At 39.2% G+C, this 14,655-nt stretch overlaps 1 protein-coding gene across 3 annotated transcripts in view; it reads right to left on the bottom strand.

The window, feature by feature from the left end:
- Window positions 1-4,346: 4,346 nt before the first annotated feature.
- Window positions 4,347-14,655, bottom strand: part of FAM135A (family with sequence similarity 135 member A) — a 55,377-nt gene continuing 45,068 nt past the window's right edge. For all 3 annotated transcript variants that reach the window (XM_081905949.1, XM_081905950.1, XM_081905948.1), the window contains 6 exons: window positions 12,959-13,050; window positions 12,035-12,132; window positions 9,464-9,615; window positions 8,228-8,338; window positions 7,701-7,814; window positions 4,347-6,573 (listed from right to left, as the gene is read on the bottom strand). In XM_081905949.1, the coding sequence (XP_081762075.1) occupies window positions 6,368-6,573; window positions 7,701-7,814; window positions 8,228-8,338; window positions 9,464-9,615; window positions 12,035-12,132; window positions 12,959-13,050 (773 nt within the window). In that variant the 3' untranslated portion in view covers window positions 4,347-6,367. The remainder of the gene's footprint in view (window positions 6,574-7,700; window positions 7,815-8,227; window positions 8,339-9,463; window positions 9,616-12,034; window positions 12,133-12,958; window positions 13,051-14,655) is intronic.

Below are 14,655 nucleotides of genomic sequence, written 5' to 3' on the forward strand. Positions count from 1 at the left end.
GGTCCTCTGGAGCTGTCCAAGGTCTTTTATACTCCCTGTTTGACTGGGACTCTTGACTTAATGCTTTCTGCTTCCTCCATGAGCCCACAGAAGAGTTGGGTTTAAGTACAAGTGAATGGGCAACACGTAATTATCTACATCACCTGATATAACAGATATTAACTGGGGAGAAAACACTTGCACAACCAAACTTTACATCATTAAAAAAACACAACCCAGTCAAATCTGATACAGTGGTACCTCGGGTTAAGTACTTAATTTGTTCCGGAGGTCCGTTCTTAATCTGAAGCACCACTTTAGCTAATGGGGCCTCCTGCTGCAACTGCGCTGCTGGAGCCCGATTTCTGTTCTTATCCTGAAGCAAAGTTCTTAACCTGAAGCACTATTTCTGGGTTAGCAGAGTGTGTAACCTGAAGTGTATGTAACCTGAAGTGTATGTAACCTGAGGTACCACTGTACTGAGAACTGAGAAGTCACACTGCTAAGAGTGGCAGCTGTTCTGAATTTCTTTTTTGGAGTGACTTTGGACTTTTGCAAGACCGTCAAAAACAAACTGTAGCATTTTGACCTAAGCTCACCACATCTCACCCCTTTTTTAACATCCTAAGTGTCAGAAACTTAAAAACTATTGCAGGTTTTCATTTCACATTCACAGTAAGAAGTCACGTTACCAGTTGACTTCTGTCGACTCTACAGCTTGTGAACGAGTAGAACCCCAGGGTCACTAGAAAAGCGGTGACCTTTGCCACCTCTAGAACACCTGAGAACCACAGAGTGGGACCAAGAGATGAGCAGTTACAAGTTCAGCATTCAATCATGCTTATTGGTTGTGGAATGCTCAGGTAGGCATACCTAGCGCCAGGGACCTTTCTCTTTGGCCCCAGTTCAGTTGGCAACTTTAAGATGGTAATGTTCCTTGTTTATCTTGGTAGTAATATAGATGGGATTTCTGATCATCCTCAGACTAGGGAGCATACAAGGGACAGAAATAGCATAATAAAACAGAGGAATACAATTATACATAGTGGGGACAATAATTTAGCAAGAATACTATCATACTATCATTCTCACAGCTGAAAGGAGGAGGTTTCTGCAATAGTAGGTCTGAGTACATGTATAAAGGTGGAGTTGCACACAGGTTTGCTTTTACTGGTCTCTACAATCAATATTTTGGATCTGTATACTGTGAATATTGAGGAATACTCAAAACCACTTCAACATGAAGAAGTTGCTTTTTAAGACACACCACCATCCTCAGGAAGAGTAAAAGTGGTGAACATTTCCCTTGCACATTTAAGGATAACTATAACAACAAACTGTGATCTTAGAACTGTGGAACAACACCAGTGCTCTGAAGTTAGGACTTTGCCTACTATTAGAATTAAATTATGGAATTGATGGAAGGGATGGCAATGAGATAAAAACGTCCTAGGAAAATAACTGCAAGGAGTGGCTCTCTCTCTCTTGAGTGAATGGCACCAAAGAGAAAGTAGACTAAATGGCAGTTATTACGGTGCCAGTACATCATTTGAATGGCTACAGCCATAAAAGAATGAAACACAAGCCTTTTAAGTGAAATGAGAAGCCAGAAAACTCTTAAGCAATGAACTTATTATTTCCTGCTGGCCTTGGTCCAGTTCTAGCTATACATAGTTGCATAATACCACGTGGAAAGGAAATAGCGGGGCTGCAAACCTCTAGTGGAAGAATTGCAGAACAAGCTATAACACTGGGGCTAGATAAGGTACAGATGGAACAATTAAACGCGCACAGAAATTAATTGTGACCACAAGGCAACTATGTGATAGTGATCCTTATTGTCAAGTAAATCTACCCTTCTCTGCAGATGCATTAGTAGTATCTTTTGTACTCTTAAATGAACTGAAAAAGGAAACAGGAGCCTAAAGCAGACTTAACAGTATCAGTAAACAAGTATTCTTGTATCAGTAAACAACTTTGCTATCAGTAGCAAAATGGTGATGGAGATAGCTTATTTATTATTTACTGCTTTTAGCAAGAAAAAAAGACAAAATTTTACAAGCATGGTTTTCTTATAGGAGAAAATCTCAGCTTGCGCATCCTAGAAAGCAATATTGTTAAAACTCAGCAAAGGTATTAAAATGGGATCGTGTTACTCTGTCTTCTGTAATAAAAGCAGCTGCCTCAAGCCAGTGGGAAATATCCAGGCAAAGGACTAATGTATACTTGGATCACAATGTTATCAAGCCCCCACTAAACTGCCGATTGTATCTGTTTACAATGATGTACAATTAGAGTTTGATCAGGGCCAATCTGAACAAATGTTGGGGCTTGTATCTTCTACCACAGCCCAAGGCCTGCTGTTGAATCTCTGCCTTAGTCGTCCATATACAGAATGAGAATAAGAGTGAACTACAGAGTTGTGAAGGTAAGTAAAAAGAGTATATATGTGGATGCAAACGTTTGAAGTAGTACCACCATATTACTTTCAAATACAGTGGTACCTCGGGTTAAGTACTTAATTCGTTCCGGAGGTCCGTTCTTAACCTGAAGCACCACTTTAGCTAATGGGGCCTCCTGCTGCCGCCGCGCTGCCAGAGCCCGATTTCTGTTCTTATCCTGAAGCACTATTTCTGGGTTAGCGGAGTCTGTAACCTGAAGTGTATGTAACCTGAGGTACCACTGTACATTAAATTATGGCTGTATGCCTGCTAATACTCCAAACCACAGAGATCACAAAGAGACTGAAAAGATCAAACATGCAATGAATCCTATCTTCCACTACAGTTGCACACACTGCACTAGTAAATGTACTATTTGCAATCACAGACCAGGAGCAGGACCAATGCAGACCCAGGCTCTCAGCAGCAGCATTTCTGCCACATACTGGGACAGTGATGAGGTTCACCAGCAGAGTCAATCTGGCATTCCCACAGGTACACCTACACTGCACTGCCCTTGCTACCATCCTGCTCTGGCATACAGCCACAATGCTGCTGCTGGGAGGCCAGGTTCCCTGTCAGCAGCTGCTGCTACAAACAATGTTCACAGTGCAGTACTAAGTTGTTGAGCATCAGCCAATAATGGGTTGTATCTATCTAGGTCATACTCAGAGCTGACCCACTGAAATAAATGAACTTAATAGTTAGCTGTGACTAACCGGAGTCCAATGATGTCTACTTCTGATTATGTCTTAGTTGAACACAACCTTAGAGTTACAGATAGGTAGCCGTGTTGGTCTGCCATAGTCAAAACAAAACAAAAATTCCTTCCAGTAGCACCTTAAAGACCAACTAAGTTAGTTCTTGGTATGAGCTTTCGTGTGCATGCACACTTCTTCAGATACACAGTCTCATGCATATTTATATGTGTATCTGAAGAAGTGTGCATGCACACGAAAGCTCATACCAAGAACTAACTTACCGTATTTTTCGCACCATAGGGCGCACCGGACCATAGGGCGCACCCATTTTTTTGGGGGGAAATAAAGGGGGAAAAATTATTTTCCCCCCCCAGGCGCGGGGCTGGGGCGGGGGAAGCTCGAGCTTCCCCCGACCCCAGCCCGCAAACAGGCAGCTCTCTGCAAGCCGTGGGAGCACTCCCGCTGCTTGTGGAGAGGTCCGTGAAGCCTGGGCGCGCTGAGCTCAGCGCGCGCAGGCTTCGCCATGCTGGCAACTGTCCGCAAGGAGCCGGAGCGCTCCGGCTCCTTGCGGAGAGGTCCGCGAAGCCTGGGCGCGCTGAGCTCAGCGCGCGCAGGCTTCGCCATGCTGGCAACTGTCCGCAAGGAGCCGGAGCGCTCCGGCTCCTTGCGGAGAGGTCCGCGAAGCCTGGGCGCGCTGAGCTCAGCGCGCGCAGGCTTCGGCATGCTGGCAACTCTCCGCAAGGAGCCGGAGTGGTCCCGCTCCTTGCGAAGAGGTCCGCGAAGCCTGGAGAGCGTGAGGGGTCGGTGCGCACCGACCCCTCTCACTCTCCAGGCTTCAGCGAAAGCCTGCATTCGCACCATAGGACGCACACACATTTCCCCTTCATTTTTGGAGGGGAAAAAGTGCGTCCTATGGTGCGAAAAATACGGTAGTTGGTCTTTAAGGTGCTACTGGAAGGAATTTTTTTTTTGTTTTGACAACCTCAGAGGTTAGAGATTTCTCGTGTGCAGAACACAGCAGTATGAAAAAATTAAGTCCCAGAAATTAAACCTAAAAGTGGAAGAGGGGAATGGAGAATCCACAAGCACGTTCATGTACAGCCTGCTGCTTCTAGCAGACATCCCCCACCCTTAAGTATCATCTTAGGCTTAAGTCTAAGTTGCCTACACTTAGCATGAGAATTGTGGTGCATTACTTCCCAAGAAGCCAACAATGGAAAAAATGCACTCTTAGAACCATTCATTTAATGCACATACAAGGAGCCATATATTTTTGTGAATCAATATGCATAAGTACGCATAGCCATCATAACTGGTAATAGATAATGGTGCATTCCTATGCACACTAATTCAAGAGTAACTCCTTCTGAACTCAGTGGGATTTACTTCTGAGGAAATATGCATGAGATTGGGTTATTAGTGCAACAGGTAAAATGAACAAGCAGCAATGTCTATTAAAAAGACATCTCTTGTAAAAATAAAAAATAAAATAAAAAGTGCAGCTAACAATTGTAGATTAGTCCACAAAATTAGAAACAAATACCACATATAGAACAATTCACTGCTGGACATTTTGCAAATGTTTGAACGACACAGAAAAACAAAAGTTTCAACAGAGCCATTCAAAAACAACAGAGTTGAAGGTATATAAAAGCTGAGTGGAGTGTTTGCAATGTTAAGTATAAGCAACAAACTGTGACCTTGCTTACTAGAAACTATATATATTCCTCAGCACTTTGAAAAAAGCAAAACATTGCTTTCTCTCTGCATCTATTAGAAGTTTGCTCAATTTATTAACACCAGATGCAATACCACAATGCTAAAAAATAAACATGCACTAGATATACAACAAATTTATAATTTCAGAAAATCTGTTCCTTACAGTTAGTGAATACATGAGACCTTGGGTAAAATCCAGTGCTGCCATTTTACTCATAAAATCACTTTTGATCCACAGGAGGCATCTGCCGATGTAAGAAGGGGCGGGGATTCCCTTTCCTGCTGCACCCTCCTGTATGCTCCTTCCCCCAAGAAAAATGTTTCAGAGGGTTGAGACGCTGTACAGAACAGCATGGAAGGTGGTGGTGGGCTGCAACAGGGAGGGGGGTTATCCCTCCTCCTATTGCATCAGTGGATGCTTCCACTGGATCTATGTGAGCAGCACAGCACTACTGAATTTCACCCCTTTTCTTCACCTTTAAGTGCATTACCATGTGAAACAGGTAAAAAAGAATGAAGAATATTGATCTCAATGCTGTTCAGCACCAATAAAAATTCAATAGACCTTTAACATTCCTGTATATTAAAAACATTTATCAGTATCACTAAAGTTTATCATTTTGTTCTGTTTCAAGATGCAACTGATTTCTATTTACAGCAGTTTGTTATCAATAAAACTTAATATTTAAAAATCTATATTCATAAAAGTATTGCAGAAATTTATAACCTTTGCTTTTTAAAAATGTACATACAAGGAAGTCCCGTGTAAAAGGTTCACTGAAGAACTGAACCGACAGAAGAACAATTTTATTAAACTTTGCAAAACTCCATTTGAAGGCAGCTCACATTTCAACATTCAAAAATCCTTAATTGCTGCTTGCTTATGAAAACTAAAGTTCCAGTAGTAAAGGTGAAAATGTAAACCATCATGCTATTGAGATCAGTAGAAAATGTAGTTTCTACAGGCATAGCATGTTCAGTAATGATTCTGTAGAAAACAGTTAGAATGTAGTGATATAACAAACAGGCGACTCAAGAGTGGTCTTGAACAGACCTACAGTTATTGTAGCTATTTTAGCAGCCAACAGTTGCTTTTTCCAGTTCAGCTTTCTCCAATCCCAAACAGGACAACCAAATTTAATACCTTCTTAGACTTGTTCAAATTTGGACTTGGTTTGGCATCCAAAGACTCATAAAAACATTGACCCTTTGCAGTCTAAGAACCTGTAAATCCACCAACTTTACATACTGTGCTTAAATCTCAGTTCTGAAATAATTAGGTACCCAAAATAAGAAAAATAGAAAAAAGTAGAAATGAACATTAAAAAAAAATATTGCACAGCCACATTACCTAGAAAGAAAAGTTGATGTTAAAAAAGCTCCTCACATGGACGATATAAATTACCTTCCATATAAAAAAGTATAAATATCTCTTAGAATGCAGCAGCAGCTACAGTTTAATATCACACATTATTTGATTCATCTGTTAATGAGGTAATAGCCAAGTCTGTGACAATGTGTTTATTCCTACTGGAAATATTTTAGGGCAGCAACAAGAAAAAACTTTTCTAAAAATATGTCCGAGTCCAGAACAGCAATGTGTGCAGCTCTTCCAATGAGGGAATCGGCTGTGTTTGGCAATGCACAATGCACATTATAACGAACCAAATTGCATTCCTTGTTTTGAAGAACAGGCAGAAGCAGATTCTGGATCATTTCAGCATATATTGGTCCTGTATATTTAAAAATAAAAAGTTGCATTATTGATTTATTCTGCTGAAACCTTCATATTCCTGCTTCCTATCAAACCCTAAGAATTAAAAAACTTCAGCGTAAAACAATCCATGAACACAAAACCTTAGCCACCCAGAGCAAACCCTCCTCCCAGCAAATCAATATTTCAAAATTGTAAACCACCTTGTCAAAGCCAGTATATGCATGCAACAAATGAACAAAAAAAAATCCAGTGAGTTTAGCCCAAAGGCCTGCTTAAAAAGCCAGGTTTTGGCTATCTTACACAATTGTAAGCAACAGATGGGCCAACTGGCCCTTTAGGGAGGGCATTCCACAGAGCAGCCTTTACTCGAATCCAGTGTCCTCCAGATGTTTTTGGACTTCCCATCATCCCTGGACACTGGTCAAGCTGGCTGATGATGATGGGACTTGAAGTCCAAAACATTTGGCGGGGACCAGCTGGGAAAGGATGCCACAGTTAAAAAAACATAATGTGCCTACACCTGACATACTTCAGTATTACATTTCTATACCACTTTTATCTTCCAAAGATCTCAAGGTGGTATACATGGTTCTCGCCCCCCCCCCATTTCATCCGCACAACAATCCTGTGAGGAGGGTAGACTAAGAGATGGTGACTGGCCCGAGGTCACCCAATGAATTTCATGGCTGAATGGGGATCCAAACCCTGCTCTCCCAGGTCCTACCTAGTCAAACACTCTAACCATTACACCACAATGGCTTATACAGTAGTACCTCGGGTTACAGACGCTTCAGGTTACAGACGCTTCAGGTTACAGACTCCGCTAATGCAGAAATAGTACCTCGGGTTAAGAACTTTGCTTCAGGATGAGAACAGAAATCATGCAGCAATGGCGCGGCAGCAGCAGGAGGCCCCATTAGCTAAAGTGGTGCTTCAGGTTAAGAACAGTTTCAGGTTAAGAACAGACCTCCAGAACAAATTAAGTTCTTAACCCGAGGTACCACTGTATAATGGAAAGACAAGCAGCAGGGCTTTTAAGCTAAATAAACCACACAAATTGAGTCATGTAGGAATATTCTCTTCAATGTTGTCTAAGGAATAAACGCCAAATTGCTTCACAGATGTCTATGTACTGGCCATTACCTGTCTGTTTATCCTTCAAAGCTGTTTTACACATCTCAATACGAGCAGAATGATAAGGGACATAACGATCTTGTAGAGATCCTACTAATACTATGTTTTTGAAATACTGCAGACCTGGGGGAAGACACAAAAAAAAAAAGGTAAATCTAAAGCAATATACAGTATAACTAACACATACAGTTTTCATTCCAAAATGTATGTAAGTAGCACTGAGCTTCCTGGGGGGTACAACATAAAACAGGTGTTGTATGTAAACCAACTTTCTTCTACTTGAGATTCCAAGCTTTCTATCAGTGCCATAAATTACTGCATTAAAAGACTGGTATCACACCTCATTATTAGAAGACATAGGCAAACTTTAGAACACCTGCTTTAATTGAAAATCAGTGACTGCATAGGTACAAGAAAAAGGAATTTTATGGTCATGACTATCCAAGTTGTTTCAAGTTATCACACGAATGTATAATTCAAAGTACATTACTAATTAAAAGCAACAAAATATTCTTAAAGATTTCGATATTGCTTACCTGCCTTTTTACTAAGTTTGTACAAGAAAGTTTGCCGGGGGTCTGAATGATCTCGACAGGTCAACTGCAATAAAGACCCTGACTTTTTCCACTTCTGCATAAACCAGAGACCTGTATATTTATGTACAGTACATGTGAGGATATACAGCAGAATCATAACAATATTTACTCAAATACTTAATGTGATATGTTACTAGTAGCCTAGCCCCCAATTTATGTTCATTCCACACATCATCACAAGGATGTTTCATGCATTTCACAATTCACATCCTTTTAATGTTATCAGTGTCTACAGCAGCCCACTGGAAGAATTAGCTGAAAGGTGCTAAAGGAATTTCATAAACAGAAACATACATACATACAAAAATTCCTGCATTGGACCTGCAGGATTATTTTGGTTCCCTTATATATCTCAAAATATTCAATTTGTTGACCTTAGAGTTGTTTATTGTTCAACACTTCTAAAAATATTTTAGAATATTTATAAAGTGAGGCATATCTATAAGAGAATTTACTATGCAGGGTTTAAAATGGAAAATGCAAATATTCACACTTCTGATCATTTGGAGGAGAAAGTGTGTGTATATATATATATGTGTGTGTGTGTGTGTGTGTGTGTGTGTGTACACACCCACACACACACCCACACCCCTTCTCATATTCATGAGAAGACCTGTTTTAAGAAAAGAAAGCAAGGAGCCTTATATCTACCCTTTCCATCAATATACAGAAGGGAAGACCATCTATCATTGTTTAATCCTGGCTGCTCTATCTAGATACAGATTCTCTACCCATATATGCTGAACAGTCTTGCTTATGTAGAGTTGGCGTTTCAATTACAGAAAGGAAATTTTGATTGGCATGTCAGAACACTAATTTATTAACATTTCATTTTTGGAATGAAATAGTTCTCTGGGCTAAAGAACTCCATTTAAGAACTTTAATTTCTGAAATTAACAATGCCTGCTTATCTAGTAAGATTCTTGGTCTTATACCTTGTAGATCACTATTGAACGCCAACCACTAAATTTATACCAAGAGCTTAAATTTAAAACTTCTTTGAAAATTATCTGCCAAGCTCTTTTTAAAAATCCCAAACATCCAGGTGTTTGTAGAAGATGCATTTCACCCTGTCTTCCCCATTCATTTCCATGAGAGAGAGAGGCAAGCATAACATATGTATTCACACACAAACATCCATTGAACTTTCAACATGAAACAAATTTACTATTTTACCTGTATTAACAAGAGCACTGCTGTTGTAGAGTGTACCAAGATGTGGTCCAGACAGAGACAGGAAGGTGTAAAGTTTGCTGAGGTAAAATCTAAACCTAGGTCTTGTGAGCACTGAACGGATTATTAGGTTACCCAACGAATGCCCAATAAAACTGTAGAAGACAGGAAGTTGGGGGGGGGAGAGGGTGATTTATTTATGTTTTAAGTTTGCAAATGAAAACTGGTGCAAACAATGACCTATAAACAGCAACAAATAATACACATTTCCTGCAGATGCCTCTAAATCGGTGGTAAGGAGAATCCAGCCTGCAGGCCTTATTAAGCCCATCTCCCCTTTGGGTTCTCAAGGCCATTTTGGCTAAGCCATGGCCCCTGCCAATCATCCGACATCATGTGAAGGCAGGTAAAATTACAGATGCAAACAGCATTGAAATCTGGCCGCATTCCTTTGTAGCTGCAATACAGATGAATCTTAAGATGAACAGTTAAGATGGGTCGCCATAAACTTTATTATATCTCATGAATATATGAATACATACACACACACTAATAACATAAGACAGCAAAAACACATACATATAATAAATACTTGCATTATAATTGCTATACTTAATAGTTTACCACATAGAAAAACTATTATATTCATCCACATTTATGCTATACTTATTTGTCATAAATTCAGTAAGAGGATTCAATTTATCCTGATTTTATCTTTCTTGTCTTCCTTCTCTCAATCTGATCAATTCCACTAGCTTGTTCATTGTGGCTACCTTCCCAGTTTTTGTAAACCATTTTTTCACTGCTGGTAGTGTCACCTATTTTTCAATTTCTGTGCAACAACCATTCGAGCAGGCTACTATTACTATCTTAACTCTTTGTGGTTTATTTGCGGATCTAAATACCTTAACAAAATTATTAGGGGGTCCAATGACAAAGCGTAAAATGTTATTAATGATACTATCTTTATAACCTCTCTCCAGAAGATTTTAATTATTCAGCAGGTCCACCAGATATGTTCCGTATCTGCCTTTAAGCGTTTGTGTCTCAAACACTTTTGGTCACTGAAATTTTTACTCGTTTCGTGTGGAGTCATATACCATTGATATAGCAGTTTGTAATGATTTCCTTGGATGTTAACACAAACAGACTGTGTTGGTTCCTAAGCAAAATGTTTTCCTTATTCTTGTTCAGAATTTCATCTATTATTGTTACCCATTCCCCCATAAATTTGTACCCAGATTTCAAAGTACTCAGAACCCTTTTTCAGCTTTCCCTTGTTGTGATTTCTCCCCTGAAAACTTGAGAGTTAATACAGTGAGGTTAGGAAATAATGTAATTTGCCTCTATCGATCTAAGAAGTAAACGCCTGTACTGTACTATTATTAGCTATCAGGACTAATAGCCACTTGCAGATGGGACATAAAACAATGATTTTGACATGTACCCTCACATTTTAAGCAAGGGTGCTCTTGTTTAAGGTCCCAGCCATACCTTTGCTCATGATTTCCATTCCATGCCCAGACCTCAGTTTTTGGTTTATTTTCTGATACTTAATATTACATGATGATGGCTGAGTGTGTTCTCATTTTGTTGTTGTTTTTCCTCCTCTTAATTTTTTTAAAAAATATTTTGCACTTCTGCAAACCTCTTGATTCCCTCAAGCATGTTGATACCTCTCTTTTATTTCTCAGTGGCCCCATTTTGGCTCCATTTCTGTCAGGACTCACCACTTGAATGTGATATTAAAGAGAGTGAGAGACCTATTTTCAATGAATTTCTCTCAATTCTTTTTTTTTAAAAAAAGATTAGACGCCTATTTCATGCGATAGTGAATTTCAGTATTTTGAGGTGCAATCCTGTCTCCTGAACCCACTATCAAAAAACTTCATTAAGTGACTCCATTGGTCGAAGGACCAGGACATTTCCCTCAAATTTCCATCACCTCTTGTAACAATAGAACTCTACTACATATCTCACTTAATCCTAAACCGCTTGACAAAGATTGAAGTACAAGAAGCTTTTTCTTTGAAGGATAGGTGCTCCAATACTTCTAATTAATTTAGTTGCCTCTTTTTCAGCAGTATTATCCTTTTTGACATGTGACTAGAACTCTCTCAGTATGGCATCACCATAAATTTATATAATGGCATTATGGTATTATATGGCCCGGGTTTCACTGACTCACTTCAGTACTTATTTAAGGACGTTGCCATTTAAATCTCCCAGAGCTGCTGCAGCTAGTTTCCTGCTTTTGGTGCATTTTAAAACAATGGCTCAGATCCTGAGTTGCCTTTCTGCACTGGAGCAGATTTTTTCAGTTAGAGTTCTGCTCATGGAAACGAGCAATCACAGCTTTCCAATTTATAAGAGAGAGATGTGCATGAATGTAACAGTATATGTTCTGATTCTTAAATTTATGTACAAAAAACTGTAATACGTGAATCAAGTGTGAGGAGATACAGCTTAGTAGTTTCTTCAAAATGTGTGCTTTACTTAAAACCCAAGACCATGGCTACAAGTTGCAGCTGTCTTTTCCGGAAAAACTAATAAAACACAAAATGGATCAATTACCTGATCTTTGAAATTGTTAGGCTGTAAATTTGAATGTATTGTATTATTTCATCCAGAAGGCGATCTGTCATTGAATCAAAATCAGCAAATGTATCATTCTGTGGGGGAAAAGTTCAGTGATCTAAATGAAGTCATTTTGCGATAAAACAAATTCTTAGTCATTTGCTCTGACATCACAGATAAGAACTATCAAAGATAATAAATAGTAATCCCATGAAAGAATTTTTTTTTTTGGAGGGGGAGCTACTTTTTGTACAGAGGATAGTTTTCTCACAGAGGATAGTTTGCTTTAAATGTCTCAAAACAGCCACGTTTCATATACAAAGGTAAAACTATACTATACTATTTCCTTAAGAGGCTCTGTTTCCAAGACTAAGGCAAAATATCTTAGAAGTATGACTATGTGCAACAGCAAAGTAAGGTTTATAAAATAAAATTCCAAATTCTACAGCAGGCTTCCTCAACCTCGGCCCTCCAGATGTTCTTGGCCTACTACTCCCATGATCCCTAGCTAGCAGGACCAGTGGTCAGGGATGATGAGAACTGTAGTCTCAAAACATCTGGAGGGCCGAGGTTGAGGAAGCCTGTTCTACAGCTTTTAACAGGAAAACCACTCAAGCACAATGAAATTTTCACTTATTAGCATACAGTGAGAGAACTCTAGCAGAACACCACAGAATGTTCTGTGAAGAGTAAAAACAGAGTTATTTCTATGGTACAATCTTATGCATGCCTACTCATAAGTAAGTCCCACTGAGTTAATTGAGATGGACTCAAAGGTACAGGATTGTAGTGGCAGCTGCAAGATTAACTTTGCAACCTACGAAGAGATTAGTAATTAGATATAAATCAGTTTATATGAACTAACCATAGGGTGTTGCATTAGAAATAATAACAATAAATCATTTCAGCACTTGCAAATACCTGATTTCTCTCAGACATCAGAAAATCTATACGGCTTCCAGGAAGGCCAAGTTCAATGTAAGTCTTTACTAGTCTTAAGTCTGCACTATTACCTAAAATAAAGAAGTGAAGATCAGGTGTTTGAAATGCTTACTTTCAAAAAATGTTAAGTTAAAATGCTTATGCGTAACATTGTACATGTGCCAATTGTATTCTTTTGGTTTGAGACTTGCACTAAAATCAAAGATCTGCTAACTGCAATATAAACATTGTTTTTGCTTCCAAATATAGAATATAGTGGGAAGCAGGTTTCATGGGTTATATTAGAATAATGGCTCAACTGATTACTTTCAATCTTGGCAGTGTGAGGATGGTCTGTGCCAAATTTGGGTTAAAAAGGGTAAGAAATGGCTTGTTTTGAATGTTAAAAGTGGAGATATTCCACCATGTTAACAAGTTCTGTGCATTTTTCTTCCATTGACTGTACTGGGTTGTTTTTCCAGAAAGATTCTGCCATTTGTGCTGAATGTTTCAGGAAATCTGCTGCTTGTTTTAGGTTAATGGGAATGTCTAGTACAGTGGCACCTTGGGTTTATGAACTTAATCTGTTCCGGAAGTCCCTTCTTAAACCAAAGCATTCTTAAACCAAGGCGTGCTTTCCCATAGCAGCGGGGGACTCAATTTACACTCAAAAGGAAGTGCAACATGTTCCGCTTCCAAGGCAAAGTGCACAAACCAAAACACCTACTTCTAGGTTTGCAGCGTTCTTAATCCAAGTTGTTCATAAACTAAGCTGTTCTTAAACCAAGGTACCACTGTATAAGCTTTTACCCTTGAGTTGTGCAATATACTTTTAGTTTATATATTAAAAAGTCAACAGTTTCTGACTAGTCTTAGCCCCTGGGAGTTTAGAACCTTTTTGTTACTAGACAAGATCCTCACAGACCAGAGTTTACATTTCAAATACGTCACGACGTTAGAAGTTAGGTGTAAATGAGATGGAAAAAGGAATGACAGGAGAGAAGTCAAAACTGTTTGAAAAGCATTTTGGGGGCATGGTGATATCTTTAAGGTGCACAGCAGCTGGATTTCTGATGGGCAGCTTTTGAAGGCACAGGACAGCTTTCAGGAAAAAGGAGGGACATTTAGGAGCAACTGTGAGACTATGCTTTATTTGCTAAATTTCCTCCCCCCCCCCATTGTAATTTTTAAAGGTTAAGCTTGACAAATGACTTAAAACCATTACCTTTAACAATCATACCATTTGCAGAAATCTGATGGTGTGATTGTGGGGCCTGAGAAACAAGATGACCCCTGCTTATGTTACTTAACTAACCATTTGTTGAGAAGCAGCAAAAGCCAGTAAAAGTTGACAACTCCATTAGTCACCAGAGCCTGGTTCTAAACTTATTCCATTTAAAATATTAAGTCACTTAATAGGCATATTAAATTGCATGTGAAATCATTCTTGTGTGATTTCTTATTAATAAGTGCATTCCTTCCTTTTTCCCATTGCATTTCTCATTTTCAATTATGCCTGATCAGAGAGTTGTAGGAAAAGCCTTCTCAAAATGTTATCAAATTCAATTAAGAAAAAATCTTTTAGTTTTAACATGCTGTGCTAAAGGCTTTCCATGTGGTCGCACTGAGTGCAGGGGGAGCTACAATAATGTTGTAGAATGGTGTTTGAGAGATGTGGGAAAGCAAATTTTAGCATT

The sequence above is a fragment of the Podarcis melisellensis genome (genome assembly GCF_964234715.1).
Source record: "Podarcis melisellensis genome assembly, chromosome: 3".
NCBI lineage: Eukaryota > Metazoa > Chordata > Lepidosauria > Squamata > Lacertidae > Podarcis > Podarcis melisellensis.